Here is a 25,413-nt window from a genome sequence, read left to right on the forward strand (position 1 = left end):
CCCGAAACGTCAACTGTTTATTCTTGTCCATAGATGCTGCCTGACTTGCTGACTTCTTCTAGCATTTTGTGTGCGTTACTCTGGATTTCTAGCATCTGCAGCATCTCTTGTGTTAATGAACCCGAATGCATGCTGTCTGTTTGCTGATTTGTTAATCATATTCTGAGTTAGTCATTGTGGGATACAAAGAAGCTGTCAACTGGTCACGTGCACATATGGAGAATGGAAATCTGTCATTTCTAAGCCTATTTCACTATTACATTGATGGCACCCTGTTGCCTGAGACTACCTTCCACGCTGTCAACAATGCCACCAATCTACAAACTTTGTCATCATGTCTCCAGCATTCACATCCGAACAATTTGTGTATTTCAAGTGGCAGTCTCCATTAACATTACTAATCAAAGGCATCCAGTCAAAAAAATAACATTCTACCATCACCCTTTGATTCCTGTTGTCAAGCCAATTTTGGATCCAATTTACTAACCTCCATGGACTCTAACCTTTCTTTTTCTTTTTCAATAACTTCATTGATTTCTTACATAAAAGAATACAGACTACGGTAAGATATATAATATATATCAATTACAATATATTGGAGTCACAAATATAGTTTCATAACCCCATTTCCGTATATATTAAATTTAAACATAATATTGAAAAGATATACTTTTGTTATACAAAAAAAATCTAAACCACTACCATTAAAAAAAACAGCTGTTTGGTTTAAAAAAAGGAAAAAAATACTTATCATATAATAAAACATATTGTTAACCAACATCTGTGCTTAATAGCAAATCAAAGATTTTGAAAATAATTTAAAAAGGTCCCCAGAATGTTAAAAAACCTGGTCTAGGTTCAGAAATTGAACAACGAATCTTCTTTAAATTTAAGCATGATGTAACATCATTTAACCGATGAGTATGAGTAGGCGGAGTGGCATCCTTCCACTTAAGCAACAATGTCCTCCTGGTTGTAAGAGACATAGAGGCCAAAATATGCAAATTATGTGACTCCAAAAATAATATCATTTCCTCCAACGATACCAAATAAGGTAGTCAAAGTATTAAGTTTAAAATTTACTTTAAAAAGCACTGAAAAAGTTTGGAACACTTCCTTCCAATATTTTTCAAGACTCGGACAAGTCGGAAACATGAATTAGTGAAGCTTCTCCATTGTTATCACAATAGGGAGATATATCTGAATAAAAACGAGAGAACTTATCTTTAGTCATGTGGGCCCTATGAACCATTTTAAATGGTAGAAAGGAATGACAGGCACATAGCGATGAGGTATTAACTAATTTAAAAATTTCATTCCAAGTATCCTCAGAAATTGGAATCTGTAAATCTTGTTCCCAGAGATTTTTAATTTTGTCTAAAAGAATATTTGTCATTCCCAACAACATACCATAAATATTAGATATAGATCCATTATGGAAGGGTTTCAAATTGAAAATTGTGTCCAGTAAATTCATATCTGGACTTTTAGGAAATGTATGTACTTGAGAACGCAAAAAGTCTCTAATTTGTAAATATCGAAAGAAGTGGGTTTTGGGTAGGTTATGCTTAGCTGACAATTGTTCAAATGAAGAGAGACTATCTCCAACAAACAAATCCTGAAACCATTTAATACCCAATCTATTCCACTCTTTTAAAAACTACATCAGTCATAGAAGGTTTAAAAAAAATTTTTAGAAAAATTGGATTTGAAAGTGGGAAAACTCAATAAACCAAAATATTTTCTAAATTGTACCCAAATCCTCAAGGAGTGCTTTACAACAAAATTATCAGTTAAATTACTTAAAGATAAAGGAATTGAGGATCCGAGAAGATAAATTATAGAAAATTTATTAACGGAATTAGCTTCTAAGGAAACCCAGACCGGATAGTCCTCTCGATTAATGTAATACAACTAAAATGTAAGATTCCGTATATTGACTGCCCAGTAATAAAACCTAAAATTGGGTAAAACTAAACCTCCATTCTTTTTAGCCTTTTGAAGATGAACTTTATTTAATCGAGAAATTTTATTTTTCCATATATACGAAGATATAATAGAATCCAGAGAATCAAAAAAGGATTTAGGAATAAAAACAGGTACGACCTGAAATAAATATAAAAATTTAGGCAAAATATTCATTTTAATAGAATTAATTTGGCCAATCAACGATAAAGAGAGGGGTGACCAATTTGATAGTGCCTTCTTAACATAATTCAAAAGTGTAAAAAAAAATTCTTTAAAAGGGAATTTATAATTCCTAGTAATTGTAACGCCCAAATAAGTAAATTGATTTCTTACAATTTTAAAAGGAAGGTTAGTGTTGACTAATACCAAATTATTCAAAGGGAAAGGTTCACTCTTATGAAAGTTAAGTTTAATATCCTGAAAACTGACTAAAGCAGGAAAGTAAAGAAAGTACGTAAGGTAAAGAAGACTTCACATTCGAAATGTGGGGCAAAAGGTCATCAGCATAAAGCAACACTTTGTGAGTTATACCCCTCCTTAAAATACCAGTGATATCATGAGATTCCCAGAAAGCAATAACTGAAGGGTTCTAAGACCAAATCAAAAAGTAAAGGACCCAAAGGACAACCTTGTCTGGTTCCACGTTGAAGTTTAAATGGTTTAGAATTCTGAGAGTTAGTAAGGACCTGAGCGGAGGGAGGCAGATCCTCCACTGAATGAAATTGGGCCCAAAGTTAAATTTTTCTAAAGTTTTAAGTAAATAATTCTATTCAACCTGATCAAAGGCTTTCTCAGCATCCAAGGATATCACACATTCCAATACCTCTTTAGAAGGAGAATAAATAACATTCAATAAATGACGAATATTAAAATGGGAGTATTGACTTTTGATACATCCAGTCTGATCATCAGAAATAATAGATGACAAAATATTTTCAATCCTACGAGCCAAAAGTTTAGATAAAATTTTACTATCACCATTAAGTAAGGAAATTGGTCTGTAAAAAGAACATTCAGTTGGATTCTTATTCTTTTTAAGAATAAGCGAAATGGAGGCTTCATGAAAAGATTGTGGCAACCTACCTAATTTAAAAGAGTCCGAAAGGACTGAGTATAAGTGAGATATAAGCAAAGAGGAAAAAGCCTTATAAAACTCTCCAGAAAATCCATCAGGACCTGGAGTCTTCCCTAAGTGCAAAGAGTGAACAACCTCAGCAATTTCCTCATAAGAAATGGGTTGATCCAGCAATTTTCAATTATCATCAGAAAGTGTAGGAATGTTTAATCGATCTAAGAAATTATTCATTACAGTATTATCTTTAGGAGGATAAGAACTATGAAGTTGAGAATAATTCTCTAAAATTATCGTTTATTTCTAAATAATCAGATGTTTTATCACCATTAGCTTTACAAATTTCTTTAATTTCTTTAATTCTATAAAAGTCTTTAATTGGTTAGCCAATAGTTTGCCCGTTTTATCTCCATGAACATAAAACTGACTTTTATCTTTTAAAAGTTGAGTTTCAGTTGGATAAGTTAAAAGCAGATCGTATTTCGTTTTAATTTCAACTGATTGGCTAATTCAATTCTCTCCTTATTAGCTTTTGTCTTAACACTTGCGGTAAAAGAAATAATTTATCCTCTAATATAAGCCTTAAAAGGATCTCATAAAATAAGACTGGAAGTCTCTTCTAGCGTATTCTCTTCAAAAAAAAAAAGAGTAACTTCTCTCTCCAAAAATTTTTTTAAATCCTTATCAGATAACAGGGTTGGATTAAAACGCCAGAATCTGTTTATTTGGGAGACACCCGGAAGATTTAAAGATAAAAATACAGGAGCATGATCTGAAACAGCAATTTATTTATATTCACAGGATTGAACTAATGGAATCAATTAGCTATCAACAAAAAAAAAAATCAATCCTGGAATACGTATGATGAACATGAGAAAAAAATGAGTACTCTCTATCTGTTGGATGCAAAAAGCGCCAAACATCAACAATATCACATTTCATTAGAAAAGATTGGATAAAGGAGGCGGATCTACTACATGTCAATTGTTTAGAAGAAGGACGATCTAAAACAGGATCTAAACAACAGTTGAAGTCTCCTCCTAAAACCAAAGGATATAAATTTAAATCTGGTAAAAGCGGAAAAAAAATGTTCAACAAAAGCCTGGATTATCTATATTCGGGGTATACAAATTTGCAAATACCATTAATTTATTATCTAATTTCTCTGAGACTGTAACAAAACGCCCATTGGTATCAGATACTACATTATGTTGAACAAAAGAAACTGTATTGTGTATAAGAATCAAAACTCCTCTTGCCTTAGCCTGAAAGGAGGAATGGAAAGATAAGCCCTTCCAACGGCTGAAAAGATGTAAATTATCACATTTATGAACATGTGTTTCTTGTAAAAAAAAAATTGAGACATTCAATTTCTTATAATTAAATATTACGTTTCATAGGATGGTTTAATCCTTTCACATTAAAACTAAGTAAATTAAAAATATGGTCCATTTTAAATATTGCTTAAAGGAGATGTTTGAATAAAAACCGCTGGAATATATATTAAATCCAAACAATGAGCTTTAAGAAAAAGTAACCAAGCAACAAATGAAGCTAAAAGAACCAAACAGCTGATAGAAAAAAAAAAACCACCCCCCCCCCCACCCACCACCCAAAGAGAGAAAATCTACCAAAGGGCAGTGGACAGCTAAATCTATCATCCCTCCCAAAACAATGTACTGGCTGAGCTCCAAAAAAAATTTTCAATGCAAAACTGTATTCCAACAAGAAACAACAGAATAACAGAGCAAAATTAAACATTAAAAAAACTCATAAAAAATTATAGTATAAAAATATTAAAAAGAAATATGAAATTTCAAAACATATTAACTTAGAAAGTATTAATGCAAAGAAAACTTACTAATATTAAATCTTTAATTTTCTAAACAAGGAAATAAAAATACAGAAAAAAATTAGGATGGTATACCAAAAGTAAAAAAAAACAATAATTCATAAAAGAAGGTAATGAACAGTTAGACTGCTGATTCTTAAAAAAAGGATCCATCAAGCAGATGCAACATAAATTTGTATAAAGAGTTACTGAACAGTTAAACTTCTGAGACTGATTTGACACTCAAGAATTCCTACACCTCTTCGGTCGAGCGAAACCATCTCTGAGAACTATTTTTCAAAATTACTCTAAAACGAGCAGGGTATCGAAGAGAGGGTTAAAAACCTTTATTATACAGCTCGGGCATGACTTTTTTATACTTGAAGCGTTCATTCAACACCTTGAATGAAAAATCTTCCACAATTCTGAACTTCTGGTCTTCATAATCAATCATACCTTTCCGATGAGCTTCACGAATTAAAAGTTCCTTTGTTTGAAAGTCGTGAAGACAAATTATCACCGAGCGGGGTTGTCCTCCAGGAGGAGGTCTTAGTACAGGCGATCTGTGAGCTTGGTCTATTTTAAGTGGAGATATTCAGAAATAAATTAGCCAAAAGGTTTGCAAAAAATTCCGAAGGCTGATTGCCTTCCAATGACTCTTTAAAACCCAGAATACGTAGGTTATTTCTTCTGTTTCTATTTTCTAAGTCGATAATCTTCTGTCTTAATATTTCATTAACCTTTAACTGTTTATCACAGATCTGTTCCAGGTCATCAATCTTCGCGTTGAACGTCGTCAAAATATCTTCGTTCTCTTTTATCTGTTTATCGTGTTCGCTTAAAGTTTTTTGAATAGAATCCAATTTTCCATCCATCCGTTTAAATTCAGCACTGAGTTGCTGTAACTCCTCCGAAAGTTCATTTGTATGTTGCCGAAGTATCACCAAAATAGATTCCAAAGTTACCAGAGGGCCCTCTTCTTTTTTAGCATGACTCATTATAAAGCAGTATTACGTTTAAAACTAATCTTTCAAAACAAGTTGGAAGCAGTAAATTAAAAAGAGTAGGAGCACCTATAAAAGCGCTGCTACTCCATCAACAGCCAGTAGGGAAGTGACTAACCTTTCAGACTAGTCTCCCATGTAGAACATTGTCAAAAACGTTAATGAAGTCTATTTATAAAGGTGCTATATTTTGTGAACCCTGTAGAATTTTCTCAAAATTCTAAATTGACTTAAAATCTGATCAGATCTTCATGTGTCCTAAAACTAATTAAAGAGAACCCAATTAAATAAATAACACAAAACACATTATACTTATTCATTTATTTAATTGAGAAAAATGGTCCAGTACTACATGTATTTGTTGCAAAAGGTATGTGAACCTCTGTGGTAATGCCTTCTACAAAAGCTATTTGGATTTGGGTGTTCCAATCAATGAGATGAGATTGGAGCTGTGGGTTGTAGAAGTGCCCTGCTCTATAAAAGGACACAAAAAGTCAGGTTACTGAAAGAGCCTGCTGTTCTTAAAACAGATCTGTTTATGTGCACCATGCCTCAATCAAAACAGCTTTCAGAGGTCCTTAGAAAAAGAATTGCAGAGATGCAAAAAAGGCTACAAAAGCATTTATGAATACCTGAGTGTTCATCAGTCCACAATAAGAGAAATTGTTTACAAATGGAGGAAACTCAGTACAGTTGCTGCTCTCCCTAGGAGTGGGCATCCTGCAAAGGTCACACCAAGAACACAGCGTGCAATGCTGAAGGAGATGAAAAAGAACCCAAGGGTAATAGCAAAAGACCTGCGGATATCTATGAACTTGCTAAAGTCTCTGTTCTTGTACCCACTATTAGAAAAAACATTTGAACAAGAGTGGTGTTTGTGGAAAGACACCACGGAGGAAACCACTGCTCTCCAAAAAAAAACATTGCTGCATGACTCAAGTTTGCAAAAGACCACCTGGATGTTCAACAGCGCTTCTGGGACAATGTTCTGTGGACAAATGAGAGAAAAGCTAAACTTTTTGGCAGAAATGCACATTGCCATGTTTGGAGGAAATGGGGCACTGCACACCAACACCAAAACCTCATCTCAACTGTGAAGCATGGTGGAAGGAGCATCATGGTTTGGGACTGCTTTGCTATCTCAGGGCCTGGACAGCTTGCAATTGTTGAGGGAGTAATGAATTCAAAATTGTATCAAGACATCTTACAGGAGAATGTCAGGGTAGCAGTCTGTCACCTGAAGCTTAATAGAAGTTGGATAACGCAATAAGACAATGATGTGAAAAACAAGAGTGAATCAACAACAGAATGGTTTTTTTAAAAAAAGAAAATTTGTGTTTTGGAATGGCCGATTTAAAGTCTTGATCTTCAAGTCAAGTCAAGTCACTTTTTATTGTCATTTCAACCATAACTGCTGGTACAGAACATAGTAAAAATGAGACAGCGTTTTCCAGGACTATGGTGCTGCATGAAACAATACAAAAACTACACTGAACTACGTAAGAAAAAATCCAAAAACTACACTAGCCTACAGTCCTATCCAGGACTACATAAAGTGCACAAAACAGTGCAGGCCCTACAGTAAATAATAATAAATAAAAAACAAGACAGTAGGCACAGTAGAGGGTATAGTAGGTTGGTGTCAAGCCAGGCTCTGGGTATTGAGGAGTCTGATGACTTGGGGGAAGAAACTGTTACATAGTCTGGTCGTGAGAGCCCGAATGCTTCGGTGCCTTTTTCCAGATGGCAGGAGAGAGAAGAGTTTATATCTTAATCCTGTAGAAATGTTGTGGAAGGACCTGAAGCAAGCAGTTCATGCAAGGAAGCCCACCAGTATTCCAGGGTTGAGGAAGTTTTGTAAGGAGAAATGATCTAAAATTCCTCCAACCTGATTTGCATAACTGATCAACAGTTACTGGAAATATTTGGTTAAAGTTATTGCTGTACAAGAGGGTCACACCAGTTACTGAAAGCAAAGGTTCACATACTTTTTCCAGGAAATACATGTAATATTGGATCATTTTTCTCAACAAATAAATAAACAAACATGTTTTTGTGTTGTTTATTTAATTTGGTTCCCTTTAGTTTTAGGACTTGCGTGAAAATCTGATCACATTTTAGATCTTTTTTGAAGAAATAGAGAAAATTCTACAGGGTTCACAAACTTCCTAGCACCACTGTAAACCATACCCATACCAGCAATCCATGATTTAGAGCAACTTCAGGAGTTGGTGTTTTAAGAAATCAGCCCATCATTAAGGACCATCACCATAGAGGATGTGCCTTCTTATTACTACCCTCAAAGAGATGTTACAGGAGCCGAAAGACTCTCACTCAACAATTCAGGAACAGCATCTTTCTCTCAGCCATCATATTTCTGAACAGTCTATGAACCCATGAATATGATCTCATCATTACAATTTTTGCACTTAATCCAATAATATGGTAATATTATGTATTTGCACTGTACTGCTGTCAAAAAACATCAAATTTCATGTCATGTAAGTCAGTGATGATAAACCAGATTCTGATACTAAACTGCCCTCGTCAAAGTACTTCATTACATCACCAAAAAATTGGTCAGACAAGATCTGCCCTTAACAGATTATCTCAGAATTTTCCCTGATTAGTCCTTGCCTTTCCAAATGGTCATAAATCCAGACCTCAGATTTTTTTCCATTAACTTACCTACTACTGATGTTAGGCTCACAGGTCTATAATACCAGGCCTTTTCCTGTAGCCCTTCTTGAGAAGGGAATCATATTTGTTGTGCTCCAATCATCTGGAGCCCCAGTTATATTACTTAATGCTATTAGGGTATAGGCTGCTGGTAGTAGCTCACCAGAGTCCTCTGTCCTGGGCCAGTCTTTCATGTTGTCTCCAGGTGTAGCCCATCTTGGCGTTTTCTTTCTCTCCAAGGGATGAAGCCTTTGTCGCACTGGGTTTTTATGGTATGGGGTTGCTAGTCCTATGCCCAACTTCCCTCCTTTCACAGCTGGGCTTGGGACTGTCCATGGCGCCCTTAGGCCTTGGTGATTTATCCACCTTCAAGCTTGCCAATGCAATAATTAATTATTTATAGAAATGTGGACGTAATAAATTAACTAGAGAATTATAATCAATGCATGAGTCTTCTATATAATAGCTGGAGGTAATTAGTGCATTCTTACATTACGAGCAGTACTGACATAAGAATCTATTTGTCTCTTGCCATCATTTGTGTATGTAGATAAGCCAACACAGTGGTAGGTTAAAATGGTTGAGAGCAAACTCAGTTAAAATAAAAGCAATCTTAAGTTATTTGTTTAAACTGAAATGATTACAGCAATCTCTTATGATTATGCTGACTTCTGTACCTTTTTTTAAAAAAAATTGCATGAACAGTATGTCTAAATTTGCATACTTTCTCAAAGGAACTGGAGACCTTGCGGACCCTAGTACAGACACAGGCTGCAGAAATCAGCCAGCTTCAGTCCAAGAAGCAAGAGCTGGAGAAGCAAGTAAGAGATGATGCTTTGTCTTTCCTGGAAAGTTACCTTGCTTGGTTCAAACTATTAAATTGTTACCAAAAGACAAACTGCTGTAAGAGCACAGCAGGCTGAGCAGCATCTGTGGAGGCAATGAGATGGTTAACCTTTAAAGTCGAGACAGTGCATCACTGGTGCATCAGTTCTGATTATGGGTCTCAGCCTGAAACATTGACCATCCCTTTGCCTCCATAGATACTGCCTGACTTGCTGAATTCTTACAAGCAGTTTGCTGTCTCCTCCACATTCCAGCATCCACAGTCTCTTGTGTTTCCTGTAAAAATTCTTTTGGCCTGCTTGTTTAATGATAGCTCCCATGGAAAGCATATTTGTGGACAGAAGACGTGGGCCAGTCCAGTCTCAAACAAGACATCTCTAATATTTAATAGCCTACCACCCGGTGCTTTTTTTTTTGTGTACAGAAATGCCTCATCTTTGGCCAAAGCGTTTCAGTATGATAATCACTCTGTAAGTATAGGTAATACTTGTCTCATGTATGAGGAATTGTTCGAAGGTAAAGGTGCTTATCCACAAGATGTAATTTAGAGTTAATTGCCCCCCTCGACCATAGAAACCCCAACAGCATTTCATAGTGTATGACCATAATAAACAGGTTTGGAGTTCAAGCTTGCTTTGTAATTTAGATGATTTTTGCAAAGTAGGCAAGTTTCTATTGGGTGAGAAAATTTGGCATTTTGCAATATCACTAAACAAAATAAAATCAGCAAATACTGGCTATCAGAGATGTCAATAGACAGTATCAGTCCAAACTTGAGTCCCAGGCTAGCCGTCAATTGTTGCAGGGCTGACTTGCTATAACAGACTACAAAACAATCGGGCAGCATCAGCAATAACACATTCCGTCCTGATGAGCCTAACCATCCTATGCACATTTTTATCAGAAGGAAACGGGTATGACAGTACCTACTCCGACAGCCTCCAGTGCATCTAAACCCACAGTTACCTAGTGGACCTAAGATCAGTGTTCCAGAGAGTGAACCTGTGGAAAACATCTGGCCAAATGGTGTCCCTAGCTATGTCCTTGTATCCTGCAAATTAACCTCCCCCTGCTTCAAGCTGTGGTTCCACTTGCTTAAAGAAGACTGCTATCGTATGGTTCCTTAAGCAAAACAAAATAATATGTCTTATTGACTTTGGCCAGTGGCCCTGACATGTACCATCATGAAGTGCTTTGAGAGGCTGGTCATGGCACACATTTACTCCAGCCTCCTAGACAACTCCAACTTAAGTAATTTGGTTACTGCCAAAATAAGTCTGCAACCAATGCCATCTCCTTGGCCCTACACTCATCCCTGAAGTATCTGCACAGTACAGGCACTCCACCTTCAATACTTTAAGTCCAAGCAAACTCATTGCCAAATTCTGGACCCTGGGAATCAATACCTCCCTCTGCAACAGGATCCTTGACTGTGACCAACAGACGACAATCAGTAAGGGTAGATATCGACACCTTCACAATTATTCTAAACACTGGTGCTTCACAAGGTTGCATCTTCAGCCCCCTGCTCTGCTTCCTGTACACTCATGGCTGTATGGCCAGATTCTAGCCATATTTCAAATTAATGAGTCGAAGTACAAGAAAGCAATGTAGAGCTTCATGGCCACAATCTGCCCCTCAAGTCCAATTCCCGAAACATTCAGCAGGAGAAAGGGAAATATGTGGATAGTGTAAATCTGAAATAAAAACAAATGCTGGAGATACTTGAATCAAACAGCATCTTTCAGAAGCAGTTAACATTTCAGTTTAAAGGCCTTTCATTAGAATTAGGAAAGTTAAAAAATAACTTGCAGAAAAAACTAAGGGAAGAAATCATCAATTTTTTTAAGACTTTTCCAGTATGATGAAAGATTACCTGTCAACCAAATTCAGAAGTTCCCTGATCTCCAATATTTTCTGTTTTTTAAAATTCTAGAGCATGTTAGAATATATTCCCAAAAATGTATGAGTTGTATAAGAAAATAAGCTGTTATTGTATATTTGAAATAACATTTCAGTGAAAATTGAACATTAATGTTCATTGCTACCAGACTATAAAGAAAGGTAATTATGCAGCATCTCTTTGTGAATTACTTGAAATTTTAAAATATTTTCACTTTCTATTTAAAGCCTGTAACTGTGACTGGGGCAGGATCAGGAGATGTTGACACTGCTTCTGCATTATCAAGGATTACACAGATGGAAAACAGAGTATCAGCTTTGGATGATGAAAATCAAAAGTTAAAGGTATGTTCAAATTGACCTATTCTGACTTGTTTTACCTCTCTACTGAACTACAGTGTTCTAAAATTGCAGTCAGTTTATATTGATTGAGTGCTTCATTGTACATTATTCCTGTAGTCTAATTTTATCAAATGAAATCATCATGAATATTAAGTATAATTAGCCAATGCCACACTCAATGTTATGTGGTGCTTTTCACTGTAGAATAGTGCAGAAAGTGTTAATTTGTGCAAGCCGGTACTAAATTGCTGGAGCTTAGCATCTTGTAATTTTTGGTATTCAATGCACTTTGAATAAAATTGCCAATGTAGATTAGCAAAAGTGTTGCACGGCAGTGGTGCAACTTTGTGTTTCTCTGATAATGGGTGAGAGACTTTTACAACACAGAAGAACCAGTTCAGTTCATAAGCATTGGTTTTCTTAGCTCATGGGTCTTGCAACTGAGTGTTAAACATCCACATTTTTCAGGTCGTTGATGTTTTGTAAAAATTGGGTATGGCTTCCCTGTTCAGACAAAAAGTTATCAGTCTGGAATGTCAACTCTTGTTTCTCTCCAAGTATAATTTTATAATGCATTTTCTAGATCTTTTTATTTAATTTGGAATTTCCAGAAACTTTTGTTGCTGTTGAAGTGTTAATTGATCAGCTTTATTTGGACTTCAGACTGTTGTTTCTATGCACAGAGCCAAATTAAGGGCTTGACCGAGGAGAAGAATTCCCTGGATCAACAGCTAACTTCGGTAAATAGTACAGTAGTCATTCTTCAGACTGACAAGAGCAAACTCCAGCAAGAGGTGATGGAATCAAAGAAAGAGCAGGATGATCTATTGGTGCTGCTTGCAGACCAGGACCAGAAAATCTTCACACTGAAAAACAAACTGAAAGAGCTTGGGGAACCGGTTAGTATGATTCAACAGTCTGATATTTTAAAACAGCCTTTTGCTCAGCTAGTTAATGTGAGTCTTCTTACAAACAGCATGCCTGTTTTATAGAATCCTTCAGTCACAATAGAAAACCTCAAATTAGACCAGTACAAGAATATGTTCATACTAATGAAATGCTACCAACTGTAATTCTCATTGCATTTAACTGAGTTTAATTCAGCAGATAGCTGTCATTTGCTGGTTATAGCTTGAAGATGCAGTTAGGCTACTTAGAAATCGAGAGTGAAGTTATTAAAATTTAACAGTGAATCAGAACCTGCTCTTCCCTTCCACAGGGTTATAGCCAATCCCTGCACTACTTGTATATGCTGATCAGATATTCCTTAATTTGCTTACTATCTAAAAATCTATCAACATTGGGTAATAAGAAAATTCATGAAGGCAGACCAGTAGATTTGATTAACATAGATTTTATTAAAATTTTTACATTGAACATAGAACAGTACAGGCCCTTGAGCCCACTATGTTGTGCTGACCCTTTAACCTATTCCAAGATTAACCTAACCCTTCTCTCCCACACACGAGGAAATTTGCAGATGCTGGAATTTCAAGCAATACACTAAAAGTTGCTGGTGAATGCAGCAGGCCAGGCAGCATCTCTAGGAAGAGGTACAGTCGACGTTTTGGGCCAAGACCCTTTGTCAGGGTCTTGGCCCGAAACGCCGACTGTACCTCTTCCTAAAGATGCTGCCTGGCCTGCTGCCTTCTCTCCCACATAGCTCTCCAGGAACTTTAGCAAGGTTCCACATCTTATGCTGGTCCAGAAGGTTGAGGTACTATGGATCTGAGGCATGTTGGCCAAGTGAATCCAAAATTACCTACATGATAGGCAGAGGGTAGTGATGAATTGATGCCTGGATAATCTATGACAAGTTGTGTATCACAGAGATTGGTGTTAGGGCCTCTGTAATAATTTGCGAACTACATGAATATTGATAGAGTTGTAGATAGAGAAGAAGGTTGTCTAAGGGTGCAATGGGACATGAATCAGCTGGAGAGTTGCGCAAAGCAGTTGGGGATGGCGGCTGCAACTTAATCCAGACAAGCATGGGGTCATTAAATGACAAAGACATTAGTGTTGATGTACCGAGAGACCTTGGGTTACCAGTCCATAGCTTATTATGGTTTGATTTTTTGTATGATGCAGTGTAACATTTTATATGGGTATGGTTTATTATTGTAACATGTATTGAGATATTGGTAGATAGAATAAGAAGCATTTGGTCTCTTTGCTTCCATAGACAAAGGCATTAATTTTAGAGGAAGGAGTCTGAGAGCTTAGTGGCATGGTATCATAACAGTCTTTCTTTCAGTGTCAGCAAAACAAAGGAGCTAGTCATTGACCTGGGGTGCGGGGAGTGGGTGGTAGGTAGTGCACATGCTGTTGTCTGCATCAGCTCGATTAAGGTTGAGAGGGCCAGCAGCAGGCAGAGGGAGTGGGATGGCTCTGTTGATTTTTTAAAAAAATGTAATCAATAGAGGTGACATAGGATTGGAAATGTAGAATCCTTGTGGGTTATATACAGACCTCCAAACAGTGGCCAGGCTGTGGGCTACAAATTACACTGAGAGAAAGAAAAGGTATGTAAGAAGGGCAATGTTGCAATAATCATGGGTGATTTCAATATGCAGCTAGATTGAAAAAATCAGATTGTTACTGGATCCCAAGAGAGGAAATTTGTAGGTGTTTTTTTTTTAGAACAGCTTATGGTTGAGTCCATTAAGGGACTGCAGTTCTGGACTGAGTGTTGTGTAATGATCCATATTTGATTAGAGCTCTTAAGGTAAAGGAACCTTTAGGAGACAGTGACAGTGATCAGAAAACCTGCCGATAAGGGGGGTGCTGTTGTAGTCTGGCGTACTGACCTCTACCTTGCCGAGGCACAGCAACAACTCGCGGATACCTCTTCATATTTACCCATCGATCGTGACCCCACTAAGGAGCACCAGGCCATTGTCTTCCACACCATCACCGACTTTGTCCGCTCAGTGGATCTCCCATCCACTGCTACCAACCTTATAGTCCCCACACCCCGCACTTCCCGTTTCTACCTCCTATCCAAGATCCACAAACCTGCCTGTCCTGGCAGACCTATTGTCTCAGCTTGCTCCTGCCCCACCAAACTCATTTCTGCATACCTCGACACGGTTTTATCCCCCCTTGTTCAATCCCTTCCTACCTATGTTCGTGACACTTCTCACGCTCTTAAACCTTTCGATGATTTTAAGTTCCCTGGCCCCCACCGCTTTATTTTCACCATGGATGTCCAGTCCCCCATCTTCCATCCCCCATCAGGAAGGTCTCAAAGCTCTCCACTTCTTTTTGGATTCCAGACCTAACCAGTTCCCCTCTACCACCACTCTGCCCCCATCTAGCGGAATTAGTCCTTACTCTTAATAATTTCTCCCACTTCCTCCAAACTAAAGGTATAGCTATGGGCACCCGTATGGGTCATAGCTATGCCTGCCTTTTTGTTGGCTTTGTGGAACAATCTATGTTCCAAACCTACTCTGGTATCTGTTCCTCACTTTTCCTTCGCTACATCGACGACTGCATTGGCACTGCTTCCTGCATGCATGCTGAGCTCGTTGACTTCATTAACTTTGCCTCCAACTTTCACCCTGCCCTCAAGTTTACCTGGTCTATTTCTGACACCTCCCTCCCCTTTCTAGATCTTTCTGTCTGTATCTCTGGAGACAGCTTATCTACTGATGTCTACTATAAGCCTACTGACTCTCACAGCTATCTGGACTATTCCTCTTCTCACCCTGTCTCTTGCAAAAATGCCATCCCCTTCTCGCAATTCCTCCGTCTCCGCCGCATCTGCTGTCAGGATGAGGCTTTTCATTCCAGGACGAGGGAGATATCCTCCTTTTTTAAAGAAAGGGGCTTCCCTTCCTCCATCATCAACTCTGCTCTTAAAGGCATCTCCCCCATTTCACACACATCTGCTCTTACTCCATCCTTCCACCACCCCACTAGGAATAGGGTTCCCCTTGTCCTCACCTACCACCCCACCAGCCTCTGGGTCCAACATATAATTCTCCGTAACTTCCACCACCTCCAACGGGATCCCACCACTAAGCACATCTTTCCCTCCCCTCCCCCCCCCCGCTTTCCGCAGGTATCGCTCCCTACGCGACACCCTTGTTCATTCGTTCCCCCCCCCATCCCTCCCCACCGATCTCCCTCCTGGCACTTATCCTTGTAAGCAGAACAAGTGCTACACATGCCCTTACACTTCCTCCCTTACCACCATTCAGGGCCCCAGACAGTCCTTCCAGGTGAGGCAACACTTCACCTGTGAGTTGGCTGGGGTGATATACTGCGTCCGGTGCTCCCGATGTGGCCTTCTATATTTTGGCGAGACCCGACGCAGACTGGGAGATCGTTTCGCTGAGCACCTATGCTCTGTCCGCCAGAGAAAGCAGGATCTCCCAGTGGCCACACATTTTAATTCCACGTCCCATTCCCATTCTGATATGTCTATCCACGGCCTCCTCTACTGTAAAGATGAAGCCACACTCAGGTTGGAGGAACAACACTTTATATTTCGTCTGGGTAGCCTTCAACCTGATGGCATGAACATGGACTTGTCAAACTTCCGCTAATGCCCCACCTCCCCCGTTATTTATTTATATACACACATTCTTTCTCTCTCTCTCTCCCCTTTTTCTCCCTCTGTCCCTCTCGCTATACTCCTTGCCCATCCTCTGGGTTTCCCCCCCCTCCCCCTTTTCTTTCTCCCTGGGCCTCCTGTCCCATGATCCTCTCATATCCCTTTTGCCCTCAACTGTCCAGCTCTTGACTCCATCCCTCCCCCTCATGTCTTCTCCTATCATTTTGCATCTCCCCCTCCCCCTCCCACTTTCAAATCTCTTACTAGTTCTTCTTTCAGTTAGTCCTGACAAAGGGTCTCGCCCGAAACGTGGACTGTACCTCTTCCTAGAGATGCTGCCTGGCCTGCTGCGTTCACCAGCAACTTTGATGTGTGTTGCTTGAAATTCCAGCATCTGCAGATTTCCTCGTGTTTGAGTGATCATATTATGATAGAATTCACCCTCCAGTTTGAGAAGGAGGTGCTAAAATCAGATTTTGAGCAGAAGGTACTAAAATTGGTTATATCGGTATTACAGTTGAGTTAAAGGGAATTACAGAGGCATGAGAGAGGAGCTGATGAAAGTTGATTGGAAGGGATGATGGCACATCAGCATTGGTTGGCGTTTCTGGGGGCAATTTGGAAGGCGTAGGAACGATACATCCCAAAGAAGTATTCTAAAGGGAGGATGAGGCAACCGTGGATGATGAGAAGTCAAAGACAGCATAAAAGTGAAAATGAAGGCTATAAAATAGCAATAATTAGTGAGAAGGTAGAGGATTGGGAAGATTTTTAAAAACCAACAGAAGACAACTCAAAAAGCTATAAAGAGAGAGAAGATTAGATATGAAGGTAAGCTAGCCAGTAGTATTAAAAAGACACAAAGTATTTTTCAGATATATAAAAAAGTAAAAAGAGTAGAGAGTTGATATCAGACCACTGGAAAATAATGCTGGAGAGGTAATAATAGGGGACAAAATTGGCAGACGAACTTGATAAGTACTTTGCGTAAGTCTTCACTGTGGAAGACACAAGCAGAATGCCAGAAATGTGAGAGGTTCAGGGTGCAGAAGTGAATGTCATTGCTATTACTAAGGATAAGGTACTTGGGAAGCTGAAAATTCTGAAGGTAGATAAGTTACCTGGACCAGATGTATTACAGGTTTATGAAAGAGGTAGCTGAAGACATTGTGGAGGTACGAGTAATGATCTTCAATGGTTCCTGAGGATTGGAAAATTGCAAATGTCAGTCCACTCTTTAAAAAGGGAAAGAAGCAGTATAAAGGAAATAATAGGCCAGTTAGACTGATCTCAGTGGTTGGAAAGAGTTTAGAGTCTATTATTAAGGATGTGGTTTTAGGGGTACTTGTAGGCATATGGTAAAGTAGGCCAAAGTCAGCATGATTTCCTGAAGAAAAAAATCTTGCCTGACAAATCTGTTGAAGTTCTTTGAGGAAATAACAGGCAGGATAGACAGAAGTAGAGTCAGTGGATATTGTTAATTTGGATTTCCAAAAGTCCTTTGACAAGGTGTGCACTTGAGCCTGCTTACTAAGATAAGAGCCCATATTTTTACAGGAGTGATACTATCATGGATGGATTGGCTGACTGGAAGGAGGCAGGGAGTAGGAATAAAAGTGCCCTTTTCTGGTTGGCTTCCGGTGACCAGTGGCATTCCACAGGGATCGGTGTAGGGACCACGCCTTTTTACGTTATATGTCAGTGAAGGAATTGATGGCTTTGTGCCCAAGTTTGCGGGCGATAGGAAGATAGGTGGAGAGGCAGGTAGTGTTGAGGAAGCGAAATGTCTGCAGAAGGATTTGGGCTGATTGGGGGAATGGACAAAGAAGTGGCAGATGGAATATATGTAGGGAATTGCATAGTCATGCACTTCAGCAGAAGGAATAAAGTAATGGACTATTGTATAAATGAGAAAATTCAAAAATCAGGTGTAAAGGAACTTGGTGGTCCTCATACAGGACTAAAGATTAACTTGCAGGTTGATTCAGAGGTAAAGAAAGGCAAATACAATGTTAGCATTCAGTTTGAGAGTACTACTATACAAAAGTAAAGATGCAATGTGGAGGTATTGAGAAAGCTCACCAATGCCTCTGCATCCTCAGGAGGCTAAAGAATTTTGGCAAGTCCCTATTGATCCTGAGCAATTTTCTTGATGCACATTAGAAAGCTTCCTGTCTGGATGCATGATGGCTTGGTATGATAACTTCTCTGATTGTAACTGCAAGTAACTGGAGAGAACTGTTGATGTAGTTCAACACATCATGGAAATCAACTTCCCCTCTACGGACTCTGTCTATATGTCTATATGCCTCACTGCCTCAGTCCCAACCTACACCATTCTCTCTCTCTTCTCCCCTCTTTCATCGGGCAGAAGATAGAAAACCATGAAAGGACATGCCACCAGACCCAAGGACAGCTTCAGCCCCCATATAGTATGTCTATTAAATAATTCCCTAGTACAATAAGATGGATTCTTGACTTCACAATCTACCCCCATTGTGAACTTGCACTTTATTTTTTGTCTGCACTGCACTTTCTCTGTGGCTGTTACACTTGATTCTGTCTTGCTATTGTTTTACACTGTTCTGCCTCAGTGTACTGTGTTGTGAGCTGATCTGTATGAACACTATGCAAGACAAATTTTTCACTATCAAGGTACATGTGACAATAATAAACCTATACCCTAATGGCAGTTGTATACAGGCCTCCAAACAGCAGCCGGGATATGGATTACAAATTACAACAGGAGATAGAAAAGGCATGTCAGAAGGGCAGTGTCATGATAATCATTGGGAATTTTAACATGAAAGTGGATTGGGAAAACCCGACCAGTACTGGACCTCAAGAGAGAAAGTTTGTCTAAGGGATGGCTTTTTAGAACAGCTTGTTTTTGACCCCAATAGGGGCTCGGCTGTACTGGATTGGGTGTTGTGCAATGACCTGGAGGTGATAAGAGAGCTTAAGGTTAAGGAACCCTTAGGGAACAGTGATCACAATATGATCGAGTTCACTTTGAAATTTGAGAAGGAGAAACTAAATTCCAGTGTGTTGATATTTCAGTGGAATAAAGGAAATTACAATGGCATGAAAGGGGAACTGGCCAAGGTTGACTGGAAAGGGACACTAGCAGGAAGGACAGCAGAGCTGTAATGTCTGGAGTGTCTGGGGAAAAATGAGGGAAGTGCAAGACAGATATATTCCACATAAGAAGAAATTTTTGAATGGAAGAAGGACACTACCATGGCTGATAAGTGAAGTCAGAGCCAAAGTAAAAGGAAAAGAGAGGGCATACCAGGAAGCCAAAGCTAGTGGGAAGATGGAGGATTGGGAAGCTTTTAAAAGTTTACAGAAGGAAACTAAGAAGGTCATTAGGAAGGAAAAGCTGAATTATGAAGGGAAGCTGGCGACTAATATCAAAGAAGATACTGAAAGCTTTTTTAAGCATATAAAGAGTAAAAGAGAGTTGAGGGTAGATATAGGACCAATAGAAAATAATGCTGGAGATATCGTAATGAAGATGCAGAGATGGTAGAGGAACTGAATGCGTATTTTGCATCAGTCTTCACAGTGGAAGACATCTGTAGTATACCGGACATTCAAGAGTGTCAGGGAAGTGAAGTTTGTGCAGTGAACATTATGACTGAGAAAGTGCTCAGGAAGCTTAATGGTCTGAGGGTGGATAAATCCCCTGGACCAGATGGAATGCATCCTCGGGTTCTGAAGGAAGTAGCTGGAAATATTGCAGAAGTATTAACAATGATCTTTCAAGAATCGATAGATTCTGGCATTGTACTGGATGACTGGAAAATTGCAAATGTTACTCCGCTATTTAAGAAGGGTGGGAGGCAGCAGAAAGGGAACTATAGACCTGTTAGCCTGACTTCAGAGGTTGGGAAGTTGTTGGAATTGATTGTTAGTGATGAGATCATGGAGTACCTGGAGGCACATGACAAGATAGGCCAAAGCCAGCATGGTTTCCTGAAAGGAAGGTTCTGCCTGACTAACCTACTACAATTTTTTGAGGAAATTACAGGCAGAGTAGACAAAGGAGATGCAGTAGATGTGGTGTACTTGGATTTTCAGAAGGCCCTTGACAAGGTGTCGCACATGAGGCTGCTTAGCAAGATAAGAGCCTATGGAATTACAGGGAAGTTACTAGCATGGGTGGACGATTGGCTGTTCGGTAGAAAACAGAGTAAAGAGATCCTATTCCGGCTGGCTGCCAGTTACCAGTGGAGTTCCAGAGGGATTGGTGTTGGGACCGCTACTTTTTACGATGTATGTCAATGATTTGGACTATGGGATTAATGGATTTGTGGCTAAATTTGCCATTGATATAAAGCTAGGTGGAGGAGTGGGTATTGTTGAGGAAACAGAGAGCCTACAGAGAGACTTGGATAATTTAGGGGAATGAGCAAAGAAGTGGCAAATGAAATACAATGGTGGAAGAAATAAACAGGCAGACTATTATTTAGGTGGGGAGAGAATTCAAAATGCAGCGATGCAAGGGGGCTTGAGAGTCCTTGCGCAGGATCCGCTAAAGTTAGCTTCCAGGTTGAGTCAGTTGGTCAGAAGGCGAATGCAATGTTGGCATTCATTTCTAGAGGTACAGAATATAAGAGCAGGGATGTGATGCTGAGGCTGTATAAGGCACTTGTGAGACCACACTTCGAGTATTATGTGCGGTTTTAGAAAGGATATACTGACGTTGGAAAGGGTTCAGAGAAGATTCACGGGAGCGATTCCTGGAATGAAAGGGTTACCATATGAGGAACATCTGGCAGCTCTTGGGGCTGTATTCCCTGGAGTTCAGGAGAATGACTGGAAATCTCATTGAACATTCCGAATGTTAAAGGCCTGAACAGATTAGATATGGCAAAGCTATTTCCCATGGTAGGGGAGTCTAGGACAAGAGGGCACAACTTCAGGATTGAAGGACATCCATTTAGAACAGTGATGTGGAGAAATTACTTTAGTCAGAGGGTGGTAAATCTGTGGAATTTGTTACCACGAGGGGCTGTGGAGGCCAAGTCATTGGGTGCATTTAAGGCAGAGATAGATAGGTTCATGATTAGCCAGGGCATCAAAGGGTATGGAGAAGAGGCAGGGGTGTGGGGATGACTGGAAGAATTGGATCAGCCCATGATTCAATGGCGGAGCAGACTCGATGGGCTGAATGGCCCACTTCTGCTCCTATATCATATGGTTTTAAGATGTCACACAGTAGTTGTACAAAACTTTAGCTACACCACAGTTGGAGTATTATGTGCAGTTCTGGTCACAATGCTACAGAAGGGTGCTGAAGAGATTCATCATGATGTTACTTCAAATGGAGAGCAGTAGTTAAAAAGAGATTGGATAAGATGGGTTTATTCTCGCAACCATCCTCATTTTGCCCAAAGGTAGTGACTTGTGATTCTTTATAACATGTCCATCATCCTTCCCTCGATTTTCCTTCCACCTACCTCATCCAGGGACAACTTGGGCTAACTTTTACCATTGATATTTTGAGGATGTGGGGCTACACTGGAACTCTAGTGGGACCCATCTAGTCATATGGAGAACATGCAAACTACACAGTACAGGTTTCCCCTGCCATCCGAAGGTAGAGCATTCCTATGAAACCGGAATGAAACCGTAAGCCGGAATGTCGTAAAGCGAAGATTGGCCTCTGATCTGGGCCAACAATTACGTGCCGGGCGGCACCTAATTAATTAGCTTGTTTATTTTGGCTTTTTTTTTTTAAAAGGTGTGCTGGGTGCGTCCCGGCTACCACTGCATTCTCCGCGGCCCGAGGGTTAGGGTGGTTTGTTTCCACGAGGGCAGGCAGGTCACCTTCTTCTATGTCTGCCTGCCTCAATGTCGAAGCTCGAGGTTCGTCGTCTGCTGTGGCTGATGTGGAAGGCTTGCTTGACTGCTTAGCCTCGCGCATTTTTCTATCATACAGTTCTTTGTAAGCACTCAAACCATCCTGCAAATATGCCCTAAACCGACGTACCCTTTCAAAATTAAAGTTGTACTTTATCATTGCAGCGAAAATCTCACGCAGTTGCTTCACATTCAGTTCCTGGACGACTTCACTTTCGGTCTGTTCGCTACTGCATTTGGTTTTGATTGTTATCCTTTCCTCTTCCAATTGCATCGGCTCTTCATCTATCAGTTCTTGGTCATGGGATGCCAAAACCTCTTCAACATCATCTTTGTCAACTTCCACAAGCCAAACTCACTTTGTCCTTACTTCGTTCACCACGATTGAAACACTTAAGTATGTCTAGTTTTACGCTAAGTGTAACACCCTTACAAGCTCTTTTAGGCTTTTCTGATACCTTAGAGCTTGTCTTGCAAATGGATGCTCATAGGCACGTGTTTAAGCAATGCCGGCGAGAATTGCCGTTCCGAATCTGGGGGAGAGAGGCTGCTCAGTGCACGCGCTGCCTTTTTTCATAACAGTGAAAACACCTTCTGTTAGCAAAAACGGTACTAATGTAGGTCTTTCGTAACAGTGGGGTTTCATAAATCGAATGTTCGAAAAGCGGGGAACACCTGTACACAATATGCTGAAGCTGTGTGACAGCAGCACTCATCACTTCATGAAATTAACTGCAGCTTTTATGTACAATGATGTTTCTGTTTTCTTCAGGCATATTCACCAGCCTTGAGTTTAAAATACTGTGGTTTCAATTTAGAAATGTGAAGTTCAGATTATAAACTGATTTTATTGGATTTGGATAGATATTTCTTTAAGTTAAGTGAGTGTACTGATGATTGTGTTTGGACTCAATATGAAGTGTTTTTGTAACAAAATAAGAGATTAATTTCAAAGTACATAAACATTAAGCCACAAATCTCTGACTTTTGCAGGTTGAAGATGAAGATGACATGGAGTCTGGTGACCAAGATGATGATGATGACGAAGATGACGTGAACTAGTTGAATCTCACTTGCATGCAGGCAAAGTAGGGAAATAAAACAGAATGTGGGTCAGAGCTTCTAATATCACAATGCATAATGTAGAAACAAGGTTATAAATATTCAGGATTATTTTTTTGGAAGGGGGTTTTGAAGTATCTGCTCATTGTATCTACCCATTACTGAAGTTTCTCATCATGTATTACAAACTTTTAACTCTTAAAGTATTAAAAGTTTTAAAAAAACTTTTACTTTTCTCCATTTAAAGGAAAAAATATTCTCCTTTCTTCAACCTTGAATACAGCAAGCAGAGATTCACAGTTGTGCTGGTATAGCCTACACTATTATGGACATGTCAACTCAACCAAGTGTTGTGACAAGTACTTTCTACAGAAATGTGTTGTGGGAGGTTGTAGACCTAGCTGCAAATTAAAAGCATCACTTTGAAGAAAAAGTTCGTTCAAGAATTGAGGCAAATGGATGTTCCACATTGAACCTACTTGAAAATTCGAGTCATGAAACTCGTTACTCTATTCATTTGCATCCTACCATACCCATCTAGTATAAGAGCAGTATGCAGTAGGAAAAAATGTTGCACATCTGTATTGCCATCCTATGCATTGGTGGTGGGAGGGGGGCATTGTATTTTCACTTTTGTATCTGCAGGAACACCAAAGTTGAATGGTCTTTCTGAATTGAGGCCGTGTGCTGGGAATTGTCTGTCTGAGCTGGTAGCCTCCCTGATTTGTGACAGTCCATCACTCATGGAGGATTTATTGTGCCTTCATATTGTTCAAAGCTGTGTTCTGTCCCTCCAAATTGAAACTTGTAAAGTCAATAGCGGCACAACATTTGGACAGTTTGGTATTACAGATATTTAAGTGTAATTCTTAATGTCAATTTATTATTTGTAAACAATACTACAAGCAAAGATTTATTTCTACATCTGGCTGTATTGATGAGATACAAGATCTGTATGACTTATGTAATTTATTGGCTGTTAGGCCAAGTCAGAATAAAATGAGATAATACACTTTATAAAGAGAATTTAATTGATCTGGAAATAAAATTCATATCTAGGAAATTTCAGATACAGATGTTTTCACTAATTTCACAGTGAAATATAGTACACAATATTTAGTTCTATTTTTAATGAGAATTGAATCAAATGGTTGTCTATTTCATTAGTAAATAACACCACAATAAGATATCTATTCAATGTTGAAGCCTTTCTGGTTCTTAAGTATTTAGTTGGTCAAAGCTACCTGCTGACTCCACACTTCATCTACTTTAAATCTAATTACAGGTTGATATCACTCCTCTGAAGCAGCCTTGAATGTTTTATAAATAGACATAGTTTTAGAATGCAGAGGATAAGTCTTTCAAAGTTAATATGTGCTTCCTGAGAAAACTCAAGATTTACTAGAGGTGTGAATTTTTTTGTTTGTAGTTTAACAATGAAGTTTTGCTGCTGTAGGTAGGTAACTTTAATGTGGTACCTGTTACAATTTCCAAATAATAGGGAATAGTTATCTTGCTTCATTTAAGTATGTTGTTGTCATTGAGAGAATTTGATGGAAATGAATTTTCAAAGTGCATGTAAAACACTTGCACTATACAACCCATTTTTAGGGTTGTCTGATAAAGCCCTATTTTTCTATGAGTGATAGTTTTATGAGCAACTCATCTGGGTGCAAACTACAGATTTCACTTATTACTTGGAACTACATTGGTGTTCATTCACTGTTGCTGGAATTCTGCACTCACCCTATGTCAGAGAAGTTTACTATCACCAATTAGACTTAAACAATGACACAGACCCCAGTATTTGGTTTTAATTACTTTATTATATGATCATGGAGAGCCAAATACAACTCTGCCAAAGTGAGCATAAACATGGTCTTTTATACATTAGAATACATGCAGTTCAGCAGTTTTCAGAGGTCACGAATTCCTGTTGAACCCTTACCGAAAAGATTTTGGATGCTTCAATAACTTACATAAAATTAGACAGAGGGTCCCCTCATACGTAATCAGTTCCCCACTAATTATAAGAAACCAAGTCATTAGCCATGTAGACTTGAAGGCCAATAGTTCTTCCCTTTGAATTATAAGAAACCAAGTCATTAGTCAGGTAGCCTTGAGGGCTAATGGTTCCTCCTTACACACAATATCCACATATGATCAGTTCTTCATTTCCAGCAAGACTTGTTGCTAATTAGCACAATTGGACAGATCCCATCTGCTTCTTACCCAGCTATTCTCATGATTTTGTTAACCTTAATACTCAGGCTTA

General features: G+C 39.0%; 1 protein-coding gene across 6 annotated transcripts in view; it reads left to right on the forward strand.

The window, feature by feature from the left end:
- uso1 (USO1 vesicle transport factor) overlaps positions 1-25,413 on the forward strand; it is a 136,637-nt gene that overhangs the window by 101,484 nt on the left and 9,740 nt on the right. For 4 of the 6 annotated variants that reach the window (XM_072256532.1, XM_072256537.1, XM_072256536.1 and 1 more), the window contains 4 exons: positions 9,289-9,375; positions 11,531-11,647; positions 12,328-12,543; positions 23,070-24,193. In XM_072256532.1, coding sequence (XP_072112633.1) covers positions 9,289-9,375; positions 11,531-11,647; positions 12,328-12,543; positions 23,070-23,138 — 489 coding nt within the window. In that variant the 3' untranslated portion in view covers positions 23,139-24,193. Of the gene's footprint in view, positions 1-9,288; positions 9,376-11,530; positions 11,648-12,327; positions 12,544-23,069; positions 24,194-25,413 lie in introns of those variants that run through there. The other 2 variants (XM_072256535.1, XM_072256533.1) reach the window with 2 other exon arrangements.

Source organism: Mobula birostris, chromosome 4 (assembly GCF_030028105.1).
Source record: "Mobula birostris isolate sMobBir1 chromosome 4, sMobBir1.hap1, whole genome shotgun sequence".
NCBI classification, from domain to species: Eukaryota; Metazoa; Chordata; class Chondrichthyes; order Myliobatiformes; family Myliobatidae; genus Mobula; species Mobula birostris.